General features: G+C 41.4%; 3 protein-coding genes across 3 annotated transcripts; all 3 read left to right on the plus strand.

Moving 5' to 3' along the window:
* Positions 1–5808: 5808 nt before the first annotated feature.
* LOC137844246 (olfactory receptor 4S2-like) lies at positions 5809–7907 on the plus strand. Its single transcript, XM_068660449.1, has 2 exons — positions 5809–6709; positions 7864–7907. Exons 1-2 carry the CDS (start codon positions 5809–5811, stop codon positions 7905–7907), a joined length of 945 nt encoding a protein of 314 aa, XP_068516550.1.
* A 6913-nt stretch (positions 7908–14820) lies between these two features.
* LOC137844247 (olfactory receptor 5AP2-like) lies at positions 14821–15756 on the plus strand. Its single transcript, XM_068660450.1, has one exon. The coding sequence runs from the start codon at positions 14821–14823 to the stop codon at positions 15754–15756; it is 936 nt and encodes a 311-aa protein (XP_068516551.1).
* A 5724-nt stretch (positions 15757–21480) lies between these two features.
* On the plus strand, positions 21481–22425 carry LOC137844248 (olfactory receptor 6B1-like). The gene has a single exon (XM_068660451.1). The coding sequence runs from the start codon at positions 21481–21483 to the stop codon at positions 22423–22425; it is 945 nt and encodes a 314-aa protein (XP_068516552.1).
* Positions 22426–22984: the final 559 nt, after the last annotated feature.

Here is a 22984-nt window from a genome sequence, read left to right on the forward strand (position 1 = left end):
GGTGTGGGGTGTGTGGTAGGTATGCAAGGCATGTTGGGCATGTCAGGTTCAGGTGGGTGCAAAAAAGGGGGTCGAGGGGTCAGGCATCTCAGTTGGGTGGGTGGAAAAAAGGACACTGGCTTAGAGTCCTGGGTCTGGGCTCAAACCCATGACCTCAGCCTTTGCCCTGGGCCAGGTGAGAGGTAAGCATCACAAGTGCAGTGTTACAGTTGGCCCCTGGTAAGGAGGGGCACTTGCCTCAGTCCTGTCCTTGTGGTTGATTTACAACATACTCTGTGTGTTAGCTAAAACCTGCAAAATCAACATGCTTTCCCTTGTTCCCTGTCTGATGTCCCCCTTTTCTTTATCCTAAGCAAATTCTTTGCATACAACACTCCTTCTTCATTCAAAGTTTTCATACAATTCTTACCAGTTTTTATTTGGTACTTAATTTGGTTACACTTCCAGGTTTCATATTCATCTGGTGCTTTTATACAGCACCAAAATGCACACTGTACAAATACACAGGTTAAGAATACTAGGAAAAGCAAGATCCATATTCCTATAACCAATTGCTTAAGCCAAGAAAAGTTGGATAACCGTCAATTTGTTCTGTAATTCTCAAAAGCCCCACAAGGTGTCATCTTGAACTACCTTTTGTAAGATCTTGGTCTTTTCCCAAATATTTTTGAGATCAGTCTCAACTCGCCCTGCCTTATTTATATACATACAGCAACTAATATTTATTAATGTGCATACTCCCCCTTGGGAGGCTAATAAAAGATCTAGTGCCTAAAACGTTCTTATTGATTTGTTCTAGTTGCTTGCCCAAAACTATAATATGTTGTCATAAATACTGGAATCCTACTTGTGTTAGATCTTCTCCTTTGCATGGCATGTGGTAAGGCCTGCCATACACTGGTTCTGGGGACACACACCATTTCCTGCCCAATATCTGGTAGCTGTATGACACTCCCATTTGCTCTAGTACCTGCCACTACAGGCCAGGGGAATTTAAACCCCCAGCCTGGTCCCTAATCCATTCACATCTGTGAAGCAGTAGCTACTATTACCATAAAAACTGGTCAAAGAAACTCTCTAAGACTCAGTTTGGAGATTTAGAAAGTGGGCATTCTTTGATTGTGTGCCAAATACACAGGGCATCAATCCACCTACTGTGCGTGCTGAATTGTTCAAGCTACAGGAGTTGCATGCAATCAAAACATACATAGTCATCAGATTTCCTAGAAATAATCAACGTACTCATACTATTTCCCGTATCTCATTAAAATATTCAAATGTCCCTGATATATGCACAATTGTTTCTACTGGTCTTTTGGGGGTCTCTGGTGGCTGTCAGTAGTTTTCCTCACTATGTTTGCTGCTTGAAACCAGTTCTTGTGCATGCTCAGACCATAACTTTCTTTTTTATCTTCTTGCTTTAACTTAGGCATGCATACTAAGCCACGTCATTTACACATCCATTGACATGGGCATACATTGAGTTCCTAACCTATCCTTTTCAGACACATCCTCCAGGTTATGTTGCCCCCCTGCCCTGTCCTGGGATACAATTCTGTATAGTCTTATAGGTAGGGGTGACTAATTAGTGAGTAAGGTAACACCAGAGATACAAAGTTTCTAAACATCCTCCTATCTAACTAAACATAGTAAAGGTTTGGCCTATCTGTTCATGAAACACTTTGGATTTGGCTCTGTTATTCTATCATGGAGAGAAACGTATGTCCTGATTCAGTATCACTAGCCTCTAGACATTGCAGCCATCTCGCACACACATACCAACACTCATCCTAGTATCTGTTTTTTGGGACACACACCATTCCCATCCCAGGATGGTTGGGGGGGATAATCTTACTGAAATAAACATTCTGACATTCCATTCTGATATTCCATGCCCACTTATCAATTAGGATTGCTGACTGGCTTGTTTTTCGTTACTGCTGTGGGGGCCCAGAGAGGACAGTCCTGGATAACCCACTTAGAGGTTGATGTTCAAAGTACCCTTGGGCTACATTAAGGTGACATAACACCAAACGATCTGTTGAAAAACTTTATTGATGACAGAAACTATTCTGGCAGAAACTGATTAAACCTTGTATTTAGCAGGAGCTATTTAAACATTGCTATTTAAACAAACAAACAAACAAACAAACACAAACAAACAAACAAACAAAAAAACTGAACAGCCCATAACATTGAGAGAGAGAAAGAGAGTTAAAAAGGCAGAAGTAGAGGAAAGGCCCAGATAACCACCCCAGGTTCCAGCAACATCTCTGCTCCAGTCATTGTGTCTGTGATGATGGTGGGGGCACATGTAGCCCCTCTGAGTTGTGCTATTTATGAATTAGTCCCCACCTCCAGCTCTTGCTTTGTATGTTAATTATTCCAAGACTGTGTCCCAAGACCTTCTTGAGAGGGTGTTGGTGTGGGGGTGGGGCATTGCTAATGCCTTTCTCCCCCAGCTACAGACCACTCATGCCAAGGTATCTCTGATGCTTACCCTAGAAAAGGAAATAGTCCCCAGGAAAGTGGTATCCCACCGCCACACAATCCTCTTTTCTGATAGTATCTTACCCTTTGTTAGCCTTATAACACCTTTGCTCTGACAAGTTGACAAGTGTTTGAGGTTTTTGGTTTTCTTTTGGCTTTTCAATCTCTTGCAACTGCCCTTGTCATTTGTTAATCAGGTATATCTCTCTATGGTTGTGTTTATGGCTTCCTCCTTTTCTCATGATTCATTTCGTTTTCGTTGAAAAGGCCCTTGACTGCATACTGTTAAAGGAACAGATGTTTTGTCCCTCCATATAAATTTAGAGTATTTACAGTTACTTGTCTTACTTGTCTTCAACCCTGTGATACGAAACATAAGATTATGTCAATGTAGGGCTAACAGACACAGTATTGTTACAGCAGGTATTGTTGGAAGTTGCAGTTCTTTCACATACAACTTCAGTCATTTATGAATAATTGGTTCTGTAAAGGTTTGGATGACTTTTTTTTAGTAATAGCCAATATTCTAATATTATTTTGAAAAAACGAACAAACAAACAAACAAAAAAACAACACACACAAAAAAACACCACACACACACAAAAACAAATCACAAAACCACATTATTATGATTTAAACAGAAATATGTATTCTTCCACCAAGATCCTTGTATCAGAGCAGAATAGTTTTCTGATGTGTTGGGTTTAGTCATCAAAGCGCTCCCATGTATAGGAAGAATCCATTCACACACAAAAGCAGCCCTGTAGTAGATTATTCCTTGAAAAACAATAAACTGGCAGACCATGAGCAGTCAGGTGATGACTGAGCCAGCAAACAAAACTGTCTTAGTGGTCTTACTCATCTATACTGCCAGAAGGAAGTGTGTTTTTCCCCATTACACTCTAACCTGCATCTCCTCAACCTACCGACTGACCTAACAGTATATAAAACAGCTTGTTCCTCAAACCTCTTTCACCTCCTTGTTCTTTAAACATTTGATCTGAGGATCCAACACTGGATCAAGCACAGCACAAAAAAATGAACACAATTGCAGTGGAAAGCACTCCACCTACTGTTGGTGCTGAATTGTTCAAGCTACAGGGGTTATATACAATTAAAACATACATATTCATTTGATTTCAAAGAAATAGCTAACATATCCACACTTTTTCCCAGAACTCATTAAAGTATGTAAATATCCCTGACATAAGGAAATAGGCCCCAGGAAATTGGTATCTCACCTCCACAGAATCTTTTTTTTTTTTTTTTTTTTTTAATGCTGGTGGGTTTTCGGGTTCTTCCAATGTTCTTCCATAGTCAACTTAGGCATGCATACTAAGCTAAGTCATTTACACGTCCAAGGACATATGAGCTTGGACCACGAGGACCATGGTTTGGGCCAGAAAGACCATGAATTCCTCTACTAATCTTTTCAGACACATCCTCCAGGCCTGGTTCATCATTTACACATACAAAGTTTCTGAACAAAATTTCCAAAAATCCTGAAATTTCTCCATTTACTTATGGTGGATCATAGTATAAAGCTACGGCTCAATGACTACTAATTTAAAATACATTCGCTTAAACTTTTCAGTTAAAACAGAATTCATTCCTCCTCCTTTGCCCCTTCCTTTCAGGCCTTTCCTTCACTACATCTCCATGACTCCCAGCTAAATCCTCAAGAGATCTTCATGTGGTGGATTCCCTGGGAGAGGTTTTAAAGAGTGGTACTTCATTGGTTTTGTTCTCCACCCTACTTGCTGTTGCTGGGTTATGAAAACATCATTCAGTGCACACAGGCAACATAATTGAGACAGACCATGAACACTGTTGTCACAAAAGCAGGAAATGTCAAGAAACACTTGTGATACAGGAAAGCAAGAAAATAAATTAGATGGGATTATGCAATAAAAGACACATTCTAAGCAATTTTTGGAAGCTTTTAAGATTCAATTCTATGTTCTTTAAAGAGTCTGTGTTCTGACACATTCATACCAGGGACGGCAGACACCGAGGAGATAAAATTATATAGCACTTTCAGAAAAACTTAGATCTCTAAATACAGAAAAGGTAAGTTTTCCAGTTTGTCTGTTTTTTTTTTTTTTTCTTTTTCTTTTTTTTTCCCCCTTCCCTTCCCTTCCCTTCCCTTCCCTTCCCTTCCCTTCCCTTCCCTTCCCTTCCCTTCCCTTCCCTTCCCTTCCCTTCCCTTCCCTTCCCTTCCCTTCCCTTCCCTTCCCTTCCCTTCCCTTCCCTTCCCTTCCCTTCCCTTCCCTTCCCTTCCCTTCCCTTCCCTTCCCTTCCCTTCCCTTCCCTTCCCTTCCCTTCCCTTCCCTTCCCTTCCCTTCCCTTCCCTTCCCTTCCCTTCCCTTCCCTTCCCTTCCCTTCCCTTCCCTTCCCTTCCCTTCCCTTCCCTTCCCTTCCCTTCCCTTATCAGTCAGATATATATTTTATTAAAGGAATTTGGTGGTTGTGGCAGGGATATCCCTCCCAAGAGGGATATACAGTAAAGCTGTATTGTTAACAGGTTGTATCTTCACAATTCTTTCAAAAAAACATACACCCTTTTTTTTAGCTTAGGAATTTCCTATCTGCCATTGTTCCAGAATTCATTTTTCCTTGATCACTTATCTCTTGATCATTCTTTTCTGAACAGCTGATTACCTAAACATGATACAAGGACTAGTGATGTTTGCTTCCAGTTCTGCTATTGCCTGGTTTGAGCCCAGATATTTATTTTCCCCTAGGTAACCGTACTGCCATAAAGGTGTGATTATGTAATATTTTATGTTATTTTCTGGAGAAATTTGCACTATTGCTAAATGAAAGGAGGGATGGAAAGGATCAAAGCTTTGTATTAACAGGTAGAAATTGATATCCTGTTGTTCTTATTGATCTTTATTTTTTTTTATATATTTTTTTTTCTTGGAGAGATATCAGAAAAAGAATATCTTTCACATAATGCACGCACAGGAAAAGTCACTAACTATCTCCACTTCCTCTGTAGACTTTACTTTGTGGGTTTGAGATTAATCATGGGCTTTCTCCATTTCTGTTTCTGTTGTATGATTGATCAGCTTTTGCTTGCTGCAGAGTTTGTGATTTAAGTTTAAATTGAGACCAGAAAATTTCAAGTAGTTTTAAATTGTGACCAGATAATTTAAACCAACTTGTAAACTTAATATTAATCCTGTATATTTTTTAGTCTGTATATACTTCTGATACTAATTCATTATTAATAATGAAAAAAGTGAAGAATAATGTCCTTTTCTTTCCAGGTGTATAGACTGTATATTGTATATTGCCAACCAAACGATTAACATGGAGAATGCAAGCAGTGTGAAGGAATTCATTCTTCTTGGACTTTCAGAAAATCAAGTAATTCAGAAAATATGCTTTGTTATGTTTTTGTTCTTCTATATGATTATCATGTCAGGAAATCTGCTCATTGTTGTCACTGTAATGAGCAGTCAACATCTGAAATCGCCCATGTATTTCTTCCTTTCCTACCTATCCTTTGTAGATATCTGTTACTCTTCTGTCACAACTCCCAAAATGATTGCTGACTTCCTTATTGAAAATAAAACCATCTCCTTCGTGGGTTGCATAATGCAGCTGTTCGGGCTACATTTCTTTGGCTGCACCGAGATCTTCATCCTCACAGTGATGGCCTATGATCGTTACACTGCCATCTGCAGACCTCTCCACTACACCACTCTCATGACCAGGCGTACTTGTGACCGGATGTTGATCTGCTTATGGGTGGGAGGCTTTGTGCATTCCATGGTGCAAACGCTCCTAACCTCTTTTCTCCCCTTTTGTGGCCCCAACAAAATTGACCACTTCTTCTGTGATGTCCACCCCCTACTACAACTGGCTTGTACTGACACCTATGCTGTGGGCATCCTTGTTGTTGCCAACAGCGGAATGATAACTCTGAGCTGTTTCTTCATCCTGGTCGTGTCCTACATTGTCATCCTGGTTTCCTTGAGAAGACAAACATCCGAAGGGCGACACAAGGCCCTCTCTACTTGTGGGTCCCACATCACTGTAGTGATTCTGTTCTTCGGGCCATGCACGTTCTCCTACATACGCCCTTCCAGCAATCTGTCAGAGGACAAGAGTGTGGCAGTGTTTTACACTGTCATCACACCCATGCTGAACCCACTCATCTATACATTGAGAAATGAGGAAGTGAAGAGTGCCATAAAAAAACTGTGGAGTAAAAAAGCAGGACATGAAAAGGGAGAGGTGTAGAACAACAGTAACTTTTCAAAAGTGTCAGAGATCAAGTATCACTCACGATAGTTCCTCTTCTGAAAATTACCCAAGAACTCCCTCTGAAAGACAAGCTGTATTTTAGCTCCTATTGTAATTAGGAAGATCTGAAGGTGTATCTTCTGATTTGAAGAACAATATAAACTGTAACAAGAAAGGATCCCTTTTCTGTTCTCTTATACTGTCACAGACCCAGGCCTAGGGTTCCTGAGCACTACTGAAACACTAGCAAATAAATAAATACTATCAAAAGTATCAAAAATGTCATCTAGACCATTACTTGGAATTCTCCCATATATAAACTTTCAGATAAACTTCATCTGCTCTGTAACCCTGGGAAGAGAAGACTACCCTAACCTGCTGCTGGTAGCAATCACATCAAAGTAGGCCCCTTTCTGCTAGCTGTAAATTCCTTTTCCTGAGAACAACATTTTGCTATTTTGAATCCATACATTAGCAATTAAAAACCTGATATTAGGTGCTAGTTATGTTATTTGCTGATGCAGGTAACAGGAGGGGAATCTTCTCCCTTCCAATTCAAAGGCATCAACTCCTTCTTGTAGTATTTCAGGTGTCATTGACACTATGCTGTGGTGGTTTTACCCTGAGAGGGCAGCTGAAAACCAAACCACTTTCTCACTCCCTCTCCTCAGAAGACGGGAATAAGAAATAATGCTGGAAAGAAAAAAAAAAAAAAAAAAAAAAAAAAGAAGGCTAGGTTCATAAGTTGAGGTATAGATAATTTAATTAAAGGAAAAAGGAAGAGGAAAAAAGCAAGCAAAGGCCATAATGACGCATGGAGAGTAGAAAAAAAAATTGCTTTCTACTTCCCATCAATTAGCAATGTTTGGCCACTACCCGTAAAGCAGGGCCACAATATACATAGAGGTAATTTGGGGGGACACGTCTGTAGTGGGTTTACATGGCAAGGTTTTGGTAGCAAAGGGCTGCAGGGGTGGCTTCTGTGAGAAGAATCCAGAACCTGCCACATGTTAGATAAGGGCCAGTTTCAACCAGCTCCAAAGGGACCTGCCACTGCCCAGAGCTGAACCAGTAAGTGATGTTGATTGTGTCTCTGTGACAGCATATTCAAGAAAGGGAAAAACCTGCTGTGCAACAGCAGCCGGGAGAGTGAGGAGTGAGAAACAGCCCTGCAGGCACCAAGGTCAGTGAAGGAGGGGAAGGAGGTGCTCCAGACACTGCAGCTGAAGTTCCCCTGTGGCCTGTGGAAAGGACAATGGTGGAGCAGACTGTCCCCCTGCAGCCCGTAGTGTATCACAGTGGAGCAGGATTTCACTCTGTGGTCTGTGGAGGAGCCCTTTCTGGAGCAGGTGACTCTGATCTGAAGGAGGCTGCGGCCTGTGGAGAACCCTTGCTAGAGCAGGTTCTGAACCAGACCTGTGGCCCATGGAGAGGAGTCCACGCAGGAGCAGGTGATCTGTCAGAAGCTGCTGCCCGTGGGGGACCCAGGTTGGAGTAGTGTGTTCCTGATGGATGGACTCCGTGGTACGGACCCATATTTGGAGTGGTTGTTTAAGACCTGCTGCCTGTGGAAAGGCCACACAGGATCAGTTCGGGAAGGACGGCATCTTGTGGGAGGGACCCCACGTTGGAGCAGGGGAAGAGAGGGACTGAGAAGGAGCAGCGAAGACCAAGTGTATAGACTGACCACAAACCCTGTTCCCCTGTGCCACTCAGGGGGAGGATGTGGAAGAAGGTGGATGGGGGGGTTGTGTGTGTGTAAGTTTTTTAAATTAATTAATTAATAAAATTTATTTTATTAATTGTTAATTAATTTATATGGTGTTAATTAAGTAATATGGGGGTTAAATGGGGGGGTTCACCATTTAATTTTAATTAATTAATTAATTTTATTTATTTATTTCTCACTTCTCTAGCTAGTTAGTAATAGGTAATAAATTTCCTTAATTTCCCTATGTTGAATCTGTTTTGCCCATCATGGAAATTACTGAGTGATCTTCCTGTCCTTATCTCAACCCTTGAGCCCTTTTCATTGTATTTTCTCCCCCTTTCCCTTTGAGAAAGGCGAGTGAGAAAGTGGTTGTGGTGGGGCTTGGTTGCCCAGCTGAATAAAACTGCTACAACATCTTCAGAGCCCCTCGTCCCCTCTCCCACCCACCTTACCTTTTTCCACTTTTTTTTGCTGAGTGTGACCTCATATGGTATGGAATATCCCTTTGGTTGGTTGAAGTCACCTGCCCTGCCTATGTCCCCTCCTCACCTCTTGCCCATCCCCAGTCTGCCGGCTCTTGGGGGGTTTTGGAGGGAGTCCTGATGCTGTGCCAGCCTTGCTCAGCAACATACAAAACACTGGCGTGATACCAATGCTGTTCTAGCTATAACTGCAGAGCACAACACTATATGGGCTGCTGCAGGGAAAGTTAATTCCATCCCAGCCAGACCCTGTACAACCCCTTACTCCATAGCATTCGTGTCACACTCAGGTTCCATGTATTTCAGTATTCTCATCACCACTGTTCCCTGTCCTTTAACAGATATATATACAGGTACTTCTTTTCATTTGATAGGCCTCTCCCAAAATGTTCATAAGAACTGTTTATGATTTAGGTTTCATCTGTGAAAGTGGTCACTCAGGACAGGCAGAGTAGGATTTCTGGACACCAGCAGCAGCTTAACTTCAGTTGCTGCACTTGTCCAGTTCCTCGTGAAGTTGACCTGTCATTGGTTCTGCAGTGTCTTCCTACAACACGTAATTTAGATTACAGATTAGTTTTTTTTTTTTTTTTCTTTTTTCCCAAGCTTAAATCTCCTTGAGTCACACACTTGATACTCCCATCCTTTTGCATCACCCACCACAAGTAGTCCATTTTTGGGGTGAAGACAATCCCAGGATTGTCTTCAAGGAAGAGGATTTGCCTCTTCCCTTGGGAGCAACCTACACAGACTTCCCCAGTCACTTCCCTACGTGCACTATGGGGACTTTAGCTCCTCCCACAGCATGTAGGGGTTTTGTTTCAGCAGGACCAGGATGGTTGTCAGATCGCCTTGTGTTCACTAGCCAAGTGGCTTCTGGTAAATTAATGTTTCAGTGTTTCCATGTCTCAGCTCCTAAGGCTTATAACATGATCTTTAACAGCCCATTGTATGTCTCAACCTTTCCAGAGGCTTGTGGGTGATAGGGGATGTGATACACCCACTCAGTGCTATGCTTCTTGGCCCAGGAGGTGACAAGATTGTTTTGGAAGTGACTCCCACTGTCTGATTCAATTCTCTCGTGTGTACCATGATGCCACAGAACTTTCCTTTCCAGGTCAAAGATAGTGTTTCAGACAGTGGCATGGTCTACTGGGTTTGTTTCCAGCCACCCAGTAGTTACAAAATGACAGAACCCCAAAATGGCCAAGGTTGGAAGGGACCACTGAAGATCATCCACCCCCCTGCCGTAGAGCATCACCTAGAGCATGTTGCACAGAATGGCATCCAGGTGAGTTTTGTATATCCCCTGAGAAGGAGACTCCACAACCTCTCTGGGCAACCTGTTCCAGTGCTCCGTCATCCTCTCAGTAAAGTGCCCTCTCATATTCAGCTGGAACTTCCTGTGCTTCAGTTTGTGCCCATTGCCTCTTGTCCTGTTGCTGGGCACAACTGAAAAGAGCCTGGTTCCATTGTCTTGACACCCTCCTTTCACATATTTATATGCATCAATGAGATCTCCCCTCAGTCTTCTCTTTTCCAGGCTAAACAGGCCCAGTTCTCTCTGTCTGTCCTTGTACAACAGGTGCTCCAGTCCTCTAATCATCTTTGTAGTCCTCCTCTGGACTTGCTCCAGTAGTTGCTTCTACCATGGTGAGTGTTTACCAGGCATCACCATATCAAACTCCTAGCCACCGCCCCCTATTCCAGGGAGACATGGCTCTCTTGATCACAGCACAGGTTTCACATTTATGGGTGACCTGTGTGATGGCCTCAATGGTCAGGTCCACCCCTCAATCACAAGCCCATCTGTATGTGGCATCCCTCCCCAGATGTCCTGATATTTCATAGGCCCATCGAACTACAAACAGCTCACCCTTATGTCCGCAGTCCAGGTCCACCTGAGGCAATTCAATTGTCAAAGCTCGGTACACCTGTCTGTTATTCTGATGCTCTTATGAGGTTCAACAAGGCTAAATGCAAGGTCCTGCATCTTGGCCAGAGCAATCCCAAGCACAAATACAGGATGTGTGGAGAATGGACTGAAAGCGGCCCTGATGAGAAGGACGTGTGGGTACTGGCTGAAAAGAAGCTTGACATGAGCTGGCAATGTGCACTTGTAGCACAAAAAGCCAACCATATCCTGGTCTGCATCAAAAGAAGCATGGCCAGAAGGTAGGTGGTAGGTAATTCTCTGCCTCTACTCTGTTCTCTTGAGATCCCATCTGAAATACTGTGTTCAGATCCACTCAGTCCAGTAAATCTAGTTGTCCCTTTCCTCTTACCTATTGTCCTATTACTCTTTGACAGGTATAGGCTAGGCCCCAGCACAGTGCAGCAAGCTGGAGTTCTCTGGCATTGCCAGGATCAGGGCACACATCTTTCAAGCATTCTCAGTTTTTCAGGATTTCGCACTTGTTCAGGGGTAAAGTTCAAAATCATCGGAAGAGACAACCATGACAGGTACTTGCCCATATCCTCCCACACACCTTGCTGCCCACCACCACACTTTTTTGGGGCAGATTCCAGCATGGCATTCTTAAGTATTTGTTTAATCTGAGGGGGAAAAAAAAAAAAAAGAAAAAAAGAAAAGAGAAACGCATTCCTGAAACCTAGCAATAGGAGTATTTTGGTTACCCATAGATGCTAGAAAAACTTAAAAGGTGCTTTAATTACCCCAAAGGGAAAGAAGGATATACCATTCCTGATATCATTTACAAACTGACTTCCCCTTTTCCCCCTGCCTTTCCTCTTTCCCTTTTCCCACCTTTTATTGCTGAGTGTGTCATAATATAGTATGTATATCATGTATGGTATATGGTATATAGTATGTATAGTATGTACAGTATGTATAGTATGTATATCATGTAGAGTAGAGTACAGTACAGTACAGTATAGTACGGATATAGTAATATCTCTTTGGTCGGTTTAGGTCAGTTGCCCTGGCGATGTCCCCTTTTCACCTTTGCCCACCCCTAGCCTACTGGCTTCTGGGGGAGTCAGAGGGAGTCTTGTTGATGTGCCAACATTGCTCCACAACAGACAAAACATTGGTGTGATATGAGGGCTGTTCTAGCTCCAAGTGCAGAGCACAGCACTATATGGGCCGCTGCAGGGAGAGTTAACTCCATCTCAGCCAGACCCAGTAAGGAATCATATAGGAAAGGAACTCAAGAAGGACAGGGAAGGACAAGAGAACTGCTTGAGAGTCCAGCACAGAGCCACAAGGATGATTAAGGGAGTGGAGCATCTCCCTTATGAGGAAAGGCTGAGGGAGCTGTGTCTCTTTAGCTTGGAGAAGAGAAGACTGAGGGGTGACTTTATTAATGTTTATAAATATGTAATGGGTGAGTGTCAGGAGGATAGAGCAAGGCTCTTCTCAGTGACACCTAACAATATGACAAGGAGCAATGGATGCAAGCTGGAATATAGGAAGCTTAAAATATGAGAAGAAACTTTTTGATGGTGAGGGTGACAGACCACTGGAACAGGCTGCCCAGCGTGGGTTGTGGAGTCTCCTTCTCTAGAGACATTCAAAACCTGCCTGGATGTGTTCCTCTGTGACTTGATCTAGGTGTTCCTGCTCTAGTAGGGGGATTGGACTAGATGATCTTTCAAGGTCACTTCCAATCCCTAACATTCTGTGATTCTGAAAAAAAAAAAAGGAAAAAGGAAAAAGAAAATTATTCTCCTTAAAACTGATGCGAATAAAGTGCATACGTCTAATTGCAGGAAAGGTGGCTCCACGGGGAGCCCACAGAACATTTTAATGGTCCCGTTGTGCCTAGTCTGCTGTGTCTTGGATTCAGAGACTCTGTGGCCAACCAGAAATTCAACAACCAAACAGAGCACAAGTATATGAATGTGCATGTAAGCTGCTAAAATACTTCCTTTTTGATAAGGAACAAGAGATTTTCTTCTCCTGCAGGTACACTTTCTCTTTGTATCTGTACAGATACAGTATATTTTTCATCCTAGTTTGAGAGAATGTAAATCCCATAGTGTCAGGAGTCAATAAAGACTGTGCATCTTGCATTCAAATCTGCATTAGCGGAATTTCTTTTTTCTTTTACAGGACAGTCCACTGACATGAGAAGAAACACCAGTACATCCAAGCATGCTACAGTGTTTGTGGCAAGGTAAGAACAGGCTTGGAAATAAGAGTTTTGTGATGAACACAAATGCCTAAACATATTTTATACTTTTTTTTTTTATTATTATTATTTTTGTGGGTTGATTCTCACATATCCATTCCTTACAGTATAGCAATATGGGTATTCTTGAAAAAAAATAAATATATTTTTTAAAATTTATTTATTTTTTCAAATTGTGGGAGCTCAGTTTACTAGCTTTCTCATTTTGATGAGTTTCTCTTTGACATGAGATCACACTCTTTAATTCAAGACAACAGCTTGGGGACAGGGGGTAAGACAGAGCAAATCATTTTCATTTTAATTGCAATGGGAAAATTTAGGTTAATCTCATGGAGAATACTAACTATCATGTCTATCATGTTTATGATATCATGTTTATGTTTTTGAGAAGAAAGGCTGAGAGAGCAGAGGATGTTCAGCCTGAAAAAGAGAAGACTGTGGGGTGACGTTATTGCAGCTTTTCAATACTTCAATGGGGTTTATAAAAAGGTGGAGAGAACTGTTTGCTCAGGCAGACAATGAGAGGACGAAGGGAAATGGTTTTGAACCAGAAGAGGGGAGACTTAGATTAGATGTTAGGTGGAATAGCTCCACTCAGAGGGTGATGAGACACTGGAACAGGTTACCAAAAAGGTTGTGGTTGGAGGTGTTCAAGACCAGGTTGGATGGCAACTCTGGGCAACCTGATCTAGTGGGTGGCATCCCTGCCATGGCAAGGGGATGGGAACTGGATGATCTTTAAGATCTCTTCCAAGTCAAGCCGTTCTATGATAACATTCTATAAAGAAGCAAAATTAGTAGGGAACATGGGCAATCTATTGGAGAGTTTAAAGAACAAATCAGACAAGTATTTTCATATGTTACATCAACAGAGTTCATTCTTCCTTGGAAAAGTGAAATGGACAAGATCAGTTCTTCCAAGGTCTCTACTTAATTTTTTATTCCTGGGCTTATTTCTAGCCTTCAGAAAGAGAATGTGCTCAAGAAGTCAACTGATTATAATTCTCATGTTATTCTTGATTTTTTGAAAATAATAGCAGAGCAGAAGTTCTGCTCCCTTTCAAGCTGAAATGCCATTGATATTTATAGGTGAGCTATTCCAAACCCTTAGCTTTGGCTTTCTGCTTACCATAATTGACCTGAAATTTTGACATAATCATAAGGTACATATGTCTGACCCAATTTCTTTTGATAGATTTTTCTAGTTTAGCATGTGTTTGACTTTTATATATTATATATTATGTTATAAAAGTTATTTATATATAACTTTGTACATTGTACATTGTCATGTACAAAGTTAATTATCCATATGGGAAAAATGAGTATTTCAAGAGCATCCTGCAAATCATATTTGAGTAAACATCTAAATTATGTGAGGTGAAACAAATACTATGGGGTTAATGTTAGCTGTGCAGATTACTCATTTACACATTAAATTAAGCATTTGGGGAGGAAGAGGTAGTGAGATCTGCAGTAGTAAGTGTGATTTGTTAACCTGTGCTCATTCAGAGTACACTGAAATAATACAAGGCTTTGAAATGCAGGAAATGAAAATGAGATAATTTGAGTTCAGAACTTAAAAAACGTAAATAGGAAGATTGGCAAAGTTATATCTTTACCTTACATCAGCGCCTGACTCTAGCCAGTTTGATGTATTGATGGGCATTTACTTTTTTTTTTTTTTTTTTTTTTTCAGCATAACTCTGTCTTTTCCTGTCAATGACAGATGGCAGAAGGGAATCACACCGTGGTGACTAAGTTCATCTTATTGGGATTCACCGACAACCTGAAGTTACAGGTCCTTCTCTTCACAGTGTTTCTACTTATCTATCTGTTGACTGTAGTGGGAAATCTGGGGCTGATTGTGCTCATTCAAATCAACTCCAAGCTCCACACCCCCATGTACTTCTTCATCAGCAACCTTTCTTTCTTAGATGTCAGCTACTCCACCATCATTATACCCAGTACACTCATGACCCTTGTGGCTGAGACAAAAGTTATCTCATACACAACATGCACAGCTCAGCTCTTCCTGTTCTGCATTGCAGTGACAGGCGAGTGCTACCTCCTGGCGGTGATGGCATATGACCGATTTATAGCCATCTGCAACCCCTTGCTCTACCCTGTCATTATGTCTAGGAGGTTCTGCATCCTCCTCGTGTGCATGTCCTACTTCATGAGTTGTGTGAATGCAACCATTCAGACTTTATTTATATTCCACCTGTCCTTCTGCAATTCCATCATCGATCATTTCTTCTGTGATGTGCCCCCCATCCTGAAGCTCTCCTGCTCTGATACTTACATCACTGACCTGGTACATTTCACCTGTGCTACCGTGCTTGTCATCTCAACCATCCTTCTTATTCTCATCTCCTATATCTGCATTGGGGTTACAATCTACAAGTTGAAATCTGCCAAAGGCAGATGCAAAGCCTTCTCCACGTGTGCTTCCCATCTGACTGCTGTTGCCATCTTCTACGGGACAGGCTCCTTCATGTACTTACGGCCCAGTTCAAAATACTCTGTGGAGTATGACAAGATCATCTCTGTGTTTTATACCCTGGCAATACCCATGCTGAACCCTGTAATTTACAGCTTGAGGAACAAGGAGGTCAAAGAAGCCCTTCGAAGAACAGTAACAAGTCTATATTGCTCTCTGTGAGTACTACAGAGATTCAGGAGTCCAAGTGGGAGTGAGAGAACCTGAGAACTGTCGAAACAGAATAATTAAATATGCAATAGTTTGGTTCCTGTCTGACAAAGAGAAAGGAAACGGGAATAGTACCTTAGACATTTTGTTGCCATACCTGCATGATGTGAGAGAGTAGGCAGGCCCCCTTTGCCATTGCAGAGCTTCTTATTTACACCCTCCTAACCCCCCCCCCCCCGAGGGATGTGTCACTGAATAGTCTGAAGGAACTAACTTTTCAGATGGTGACAGTCACTATTTCAATAGCAATAGGCTCTGTAACATAGTAGTGCCTTACATCTGATCTCATGTTGTGACCTCTGCAACTATAGACAGTGTAAGACAAGTCTACTGGGTACATTCGTAGGCATTTTTATTCTCTGCACCCCACACCCCCACCCCCATTTGGAAGACAAAGATCATAGAATAGATTTCTCAGCAAACTTGCCAAGGATGAATTCAACTCCTGCATCCTGATCATTGATAACAATGTTGAACAGGACAGTCCCTAGAACTGAGCCCTGAGGAACACTGTTAATGACTGCCCACCAGCCAGATGTATGACCTTTTGAGGTCATAGTGAATGGTCATCTACTGATGAGCCAGTTCATTATCCAGTGTAGACTGAATCTCTTCAACTCACATTTGGACAACTTGTCCAGAAGGATCCTGTGAGGGATGGTATTTATTCCCTAACTGAAACCCAGAAATATTATATCCATTGTCTTCCCTTCACTCCACTCACAAAGAGAGTGACCTTATCATACAAGGAGATCGAGTTATTAAGGCAGGACTTTCCTTTCATAAATCCATGTTGACTATGCCTGGTAATTGCTTTGTTCATTAACTGCCTTTCCGTATACCCCATTAGAATCTTCTCAACTTATCTTCTAGGTACTGAGGTTGGACTGACACGTCTGTAGTTTTCTAGGTCTTCTCTCACGCCCTTTTTGAAACTGGGTATAACATTGACTATCTTCCAGTCAGAAGGAACCACCCCAACACTAGTCAACACTATTCAGCACCCTCAATGGGAAGAGAAGGTCTCTGGATCTCATCCCACCTCCAAAACACGTTCTGTTGATAATCCAACTCTGGATACAGATATTGTGGCTAAATCAGAGAGCCAGCCATTGATGCTCAGTTGTCCCTGTAGTCAAAAAGAAACATAGAATCACAGAACCATAGAATGGTTTTGGTTAGAAGGGACCATAAAGATCATCTAATTCCTAGCCCCTGCAACAGGGAGAGACACATTCCACTAGACCAGGTTGCTCAAAGTCCCGTACAATCACAGAATCACAGAATCACAGAATTGTCTAGGTTGCAAGAGACCTCCAAGATCACCTAGGGGTCTGGAGGACAAGTCTTATGAGGAGCAGATGAGGGAGCTGGGTTTGTTCAGCCTGGAGAAAAGGAGGCTCAGGGGCGACCTTATCGCACTCTACAGATACCTTAAAGGAGGCTGTAGCGAGGTGGGGATTGGTCTATTCTCCCATGTGCCTGGTGACAGGACAAGGGGTAATGGGCTAAAGTTGCGCCAGGGGTGTTTTAGGCTGGATATTAGGAAGAACTTCTTTACTGAGAGGGTTGTTAGGCATTGGAATGGTCTGCCCAGGGAAGTGGTGGAGTCACCATCCCTGGAGATCTTTAAAAGACATTTACATGTAGAGGTTAGTGATATGTTTTAGTGGAGAACTTGTTAGTGTTAGGTCAGAGGTTGGACCAGGTGATCTTGGAGGTCTCTTCCAACCTAAATGATTCTGTGTGATTCTTTTCTTCCCTTTCTGTTCCATTCCTTTTTTTGTTGTTGTTCTTTTTCTTTTTAATTAAACTTACCACATCTCAACCCATGCCTTCTTTCATGCTTCTTTTCAATTTTCTCCCCCATCCCACTGAGGGGGTAGAGGAGTGAGTGAATGGCTACATGGCATTTAGCTGTCTGCTGGGATAAATCACAACAATTGGACAGTTACTCAGGGAGCCTGTGGCAGAAGTCCATGCTCTGGCTAAGGTTTGGGCTTTTTGTGCCTTTTATCCTCCTAAACCAGGGCAACTGCAGGGTGTGAGGACACTCACTGGATGACTTGATGTGGAATCCTGTTAGTTTTATACTATCAAAGGAGAAAATATTCTGTAAATATTATGTTTTCACCAGCCATAGTTGCCGTTGTTGGGAGAAGTAATGAACCTGCTCAGGAAATAAAGCTGTGGTGGCTTTACCTTACTACTCATCTGAAATCCACCACAACTGCTCTCTCACTCCCCTTCCTTACAAGAAGAGGGGAAGAAGATAGTATGCTGGAAACGAGGAGAAGAAAAACAAGCAAACAAACAAACAAACAAACAAACAAACAAAAAAACAACTCAGGAATTGAGATAAGGATAATTTCCTTAAAGGGAAAAGGAAGAGGGGAAAAGCAAACAAACAGAAAACAAGCAAAAGCCATGTGGAAATACAGAGAGAGAGGAAAGAAATGACTCTCTACTTCCCATCAATAAACTGTACTTGACAACATTCCTGAAGTCAGGCCTCAGTACATGCAGCTGTTGTTTGGAAGGACAGACATTTTCATAATGAGGACCCCTCCTCATCCCTCCTTCCCCTTTCCCATCTTTCATTGCAGAGTGTGACATCATATGGTCATTTGTTTGGTTGGTTTATGTCAGCTGCCCTGGGGATGTCCCCTGCTCATCTCTTTGCCCACTTCCAGCCTGCTGGCTTTTGGGGGAGGTGGGGGTTAGAGCAAGTCCTGACGCTGTGGCAGTATTGCTCGGCAATAGTCACAACACTGGTGTGACACCAATGCTGTTCTAGCTACAAGTGCAGAGCACAACACTATAAGGGCTGCTGCAGGGAAAGTTAACTCCATTCCATCCAGACCCAGTACAAAAGCTCAGCTCCATCAAGCTTTCTGTATTTTCATCTTTTTTTCTTGGGCTGGCCCTGCTTTCTTTTCAGCCTTCAGCTGATGCACTGTAAGATTTTGAATCATATCAGCCAGTCCCAGGTAGGTGTTCTTGCTACTTCAGGTTGTTGGACAGAGTTACATTTGATTGTTGGCCCTGCATTTGATTAACTGAATTGATGTCTAGATTCCACACACTTTTTTGTCCAATTCATCTTTGCCATATAGAAAGTTTGGGTGGTCAGTGCCTACAAACATTTTTAGGTGTCTGAATGAATGATACTCTTAAATATTAAAAATTGTTGTTTTTATCTTCAAACTGAATCACCTAATATTTCAAAGGCTACAGTAAAGCAAATTAGTTACAGCCATCCATGTTTGTGTACACATTCACTTCAGTTGTATGCATCTGGAAAACACTGAAGATAGGGTTGTCAAATTTTCATCTCTGGGAGTTTGTGTCTGTTAGGAATCAGACTGCAAATAAGTGTAGGCCTAGGTAAGCTGGAGTTTTGTTTTCAATAACAGCTAAAGTTCAAAGTTACCATAAACAAGTTCTTTTAGAGATAAAAATTCTTAGCTTAACTGAAATATTTCAACACATAGATTTCTTGAATCAATTCAAGGATGTTTGTTTGGTCCAGTAAATGTACTTATATGCCTTCATGCAGACCCCCAGGACATGCAATTTTGTATTGGGTTTACATGGCAAAAGTTGGTTAGCAGGGACGCTGCAGTGGTGGCCTCTGTCAGAAGAGTCCAGAATTCCCCCATGATAGTTAAAAGCCAGCTCCAGACAGCTCCAAAAGGGGCCCACCACTGGCCAGAGCTGAGCCAATGAGTGACATTGGTTGCACCTCTGAGAGCATTTTAAGAATCATAAAAAAGCCCACTGTGCAATAGCAACTAGAGGAGAGAGAAGTGAGAACCCACCATGCAGACACTAAGAGCAGTGAAAAAGGAGGAGAAGGTGATTGGACACTGGAGCAGAAGTTCCCCTGTGGCCTGTGGAGAGGCCCATGGTAGAGCAGGTTATCTCCCTGCAGCCCATGGTGTGCCACAGCAAAGCAGAGTATTCTGGAGATAATTAGAGATAATAAGCTTCTACACCCTCCATTACTTTAATTGGTAAAAGACTTTACTAGCTCAGACCTTTTTGGTGCAAGGGAAGCTTTCCCATAAAAGAAGGGGAAAAAATAGACGAAGAGAAGAGAAACAACCGACCAACCAAAAAAAAAAATAATTATCACTGACTCCTTTAAAGGACAACCCTTCAGATAGTTCAGAAAAACTCTATCTGATACCTCTGCTTGTTGCAAGAGTTTAATGGCCAAATGCATACTTGGGAATCCTGAATTGGTAAGCAAGTCTTAATGTTTTCTTTTTGTAGCACATGACACAAGAAATCACAGATCCATTCTGGTGTAAGTTATTGATCTGAATGCTTCAAAAACAATTTATTCTTTGTTATGCCATGTACTTCATGTAAACTGACAGTTGTATGATATGGGAAAACAGCTGTAAATTAAGAGTAATAGCAAAATGTATTAAGTCTTTTCATCAGATTTTCCCTCTTAATTGAAAGTGCAAGAGTTTGAAACTGCTGAATGCTAGTACTCCTTGTCTGCAGTTCTTTTGTCATCCCTTAATCAAAGGACCATACTTATTCAGGTAGGTAATGAAAGAAAATAGCTAAAGAGTATGTTTCTGTTCTCAGTACATAAATACATCTCTTGTGTTGACATCTTTCTTTTTTAGCTTTCCACAAACTTGCTTGTATTAATGAACTGTAAAATCTACAAGCAAGTAGATTGGGATGAGGTATGTTTGCATGTTAATTATATATTAATTTCCCTTAAAAGCAGTAAGAACAAACCTTATATCCTCTATTTTAAATCATCTACAGTTCTACTATAAACAATGGCATCTACTTAAAGGTTAATCAAGGGTCACTGAAATCTCTGTGAAGAGAAATAGGCATTTCTAGAGTGCAAATACATTGTATATTTTAGCATAAGTTACATCTGAAGACTATGTTATACTCTAGGTTATGAATGCTCAATTAATGCCTATTATCCAGGTATCCATTGAAGGAATATCTGAAATGGAATCTAGAGCACAACAGTTAACAGAAATATGTAATGTCTAATTTAAGTTATTGAAATTAAAACATCCACTAGATGGATGCCTAGAGCTAAGATGAAGATATCGAAGTGGAAGAGAGAATTACTCTTCTCTTTCTAAGATGTGTTTCAGTTAGATGAATTGTGGGCTGAAGGAGCCAGTCTTGCCACTCACTGAAAATCTCATTTCACTTGCTTAAACATGAACTACTAAAATCTGTAATATTTTGAAAATGATCTGTTCAATTTATATTATTTTTCTTAAACACTTTTGTCTACATACTATCTGAGCTTTTGTGGTGCTGTTTTCAGCAATGTGAATTTAGTCTTTTTTTCTTTTTTTTTTTTCTTCTCTATACTACAAGAAAACAGATAACTTTAAGAAGGTCTTCTGGTGCTTTTTCGTTCATTTTTGGTTTGTTTTGCTTTTTCCAGTGTTGCTATTAAAAGCGAGATAACAAATCAAGGGAAACAATGATGGGTAGACCTCTCACTTCATTCTGGTCATAAATTTTGGTTCTACTTAATGAAAAACAGTTTCCATGGGAAACAGTTTACTAAGTGACCTAATTCTTCACACAGTCTTCCTTTTGTGGAACTCTTAACGTTTTCCTATTTCTTCTGCTTTGACATCTGCAGGGATAGCTGTGTGCACCCAATATGTTATGAAGAACCAAACCACTATCGATGAGTTCATTCTTCTGGGATTTTCCTATGGGATGCAGATCCAGACCTTACTTTATCTGGTCTTTCTTGTCACCTATATGGTGACAATCACTGAGAATGCAATCATCATCTTTGTGGTGAAAAGGAACCATCATCTACAGAAGCCCATGTATTATTTCTTGGGAAACTTGTCCTTCCTGGAGATTTGGTATGTCTCAGTAACATTGCCCAAACTTTTGTTTGGGTTCTGGTCACAGAACAAGACCATCTCATTCTCCAGCTGCATGACCCAGTTATACTTCTTTATCTCCCTCATGTGCACTGAATGCGTCCTCCTGGCTGTAATGGCCTATGACCGCTACTTGGCTGTCTGTCATCCCCTGCACTACCCAGCCATCATGACCCACAAGCTGTGCTTTCAGCTCTCAATTCTTTCATGGACAGGAGGCTTTTCTATTTCCTTGGTCAAGGTATCTTTTATTTCACGCCTCACATTCTGTGGCCCACAAGTCATAAACCACTTCTTTTGTGACATTTCTCCAGTCTTGAACCTTTCGTGCACTGACATGTCCCTTGCAGAAACAGTGGACTTTGCACTGGCTTTGGTGATCCTCCTGGTACCTCTCCTGATCATTATTTTCTCTTATTGCTGTATCTTGTCAACCATCTTGCGTATGCCTTCAACCCAGGGAAGGAGAAAAGCTTTTTCCACTTGCACATCCCATTTCACTGTTGTCATCATCTTCTTTTCAGCCACTCTCTTTATGTATGCCAGGCCCAGAAGGATCCATCCATTCAACCTCAACAAGATAGTGTCCATCTTTTATGCTGTATTCACTCCAGCGCTAAACCCTCTAATCTACTGTCTCAGGAACAAGGAAGTGAAAGAGGTTCTGAGAAAGATCATAGTCACAAGCTGCTCTAGTCACAAGTGCCTAGGATGAGGATACTGATGAGCAAGGACACTACTGAGAAGCTTCCCTCTTGAAATGCATATGAGTAGGACCTCTACTACTTACTTCTTCATGGTTGCTTTAGTCATCAGTGACTTGTTGCACTGAAGTCTGGTAAGGAAGAACTTGTATCATTGTTTCTATGTGGAAATATCTCCTTGCTATTTGTGAGGATGCTTACATGACTAAACTCACCTGGCTGTAAATTATTCTGCTACAATAATAATGCAATAATTCCTACCGTGCTCTCGGTAATAGAAAAAAATTCTTTTAGAAAACCTAATAATAAGATCTATTGTTTTCAAAACCATGTAGGAAGATGGATATCAATGAAAATCAGTTAGCCAAATCCCTATGGACAGAGATACAGAGAGCTAAGTACATGTCAAACAAATTGTCTGATTTTCTTATACTATTACAATCTTGCTGTATACAAGAAATGTCACTCTTGCTGTATGTATACTATTTTTGTTAGCCATACTTTCACATGACCTCATGTTTGGCTTACAGTAATCCTGACTGAAAGGCAATTGTACATGGACGAGTTAGT

Source organism: Anas acuta, chromosome 25 (genome assembly GCF_963932015.1).
Source record: "Anas acuta chromosome 25, bAnaAcu1.1, whole genome shotgun sequence".
In the NCBI taxonomy this organism is placed as follows: Eukaryota; Metazoa; Chordata; class Aves; order Anseriformes; family Anatidae; genus Anas; species Anas acuta.

What these genes read in the sequence shown, in the direction of transcription:
- LOC137844246 (XM_068660449.1), top strand. Translation starts at nt 5,809, where the DNA reads ATGGAGAATGCAAGCAGTGTGAAGGAATTCATTCTTCTTGGACTTTCA. An exon ending in TGCCATAAAAAAACTGTGGA is followed by an intron (nt 6,710 to 7,863) that starts GTAAAAAAGCAG and finishes TATTCAAGAAAG; the next exon opens with GGAAAAACCTGCTGTGCAAC.
- LOC137844247 (XM_068660450.1), top strand. Translation starts at nt 14,821, where the DNA reads ATGGCAGAAGGGAATCACACCGTGGTGACTAAGTTCATCTTATTGGGA.
- LOC137844248 (XM_068660451.1), top strand. Translation starts at nt 21,481, where the DNA reads ATGAAGAACCAAACCACTATCGATGAGTTCATTCTTCTGGGATTTTCC.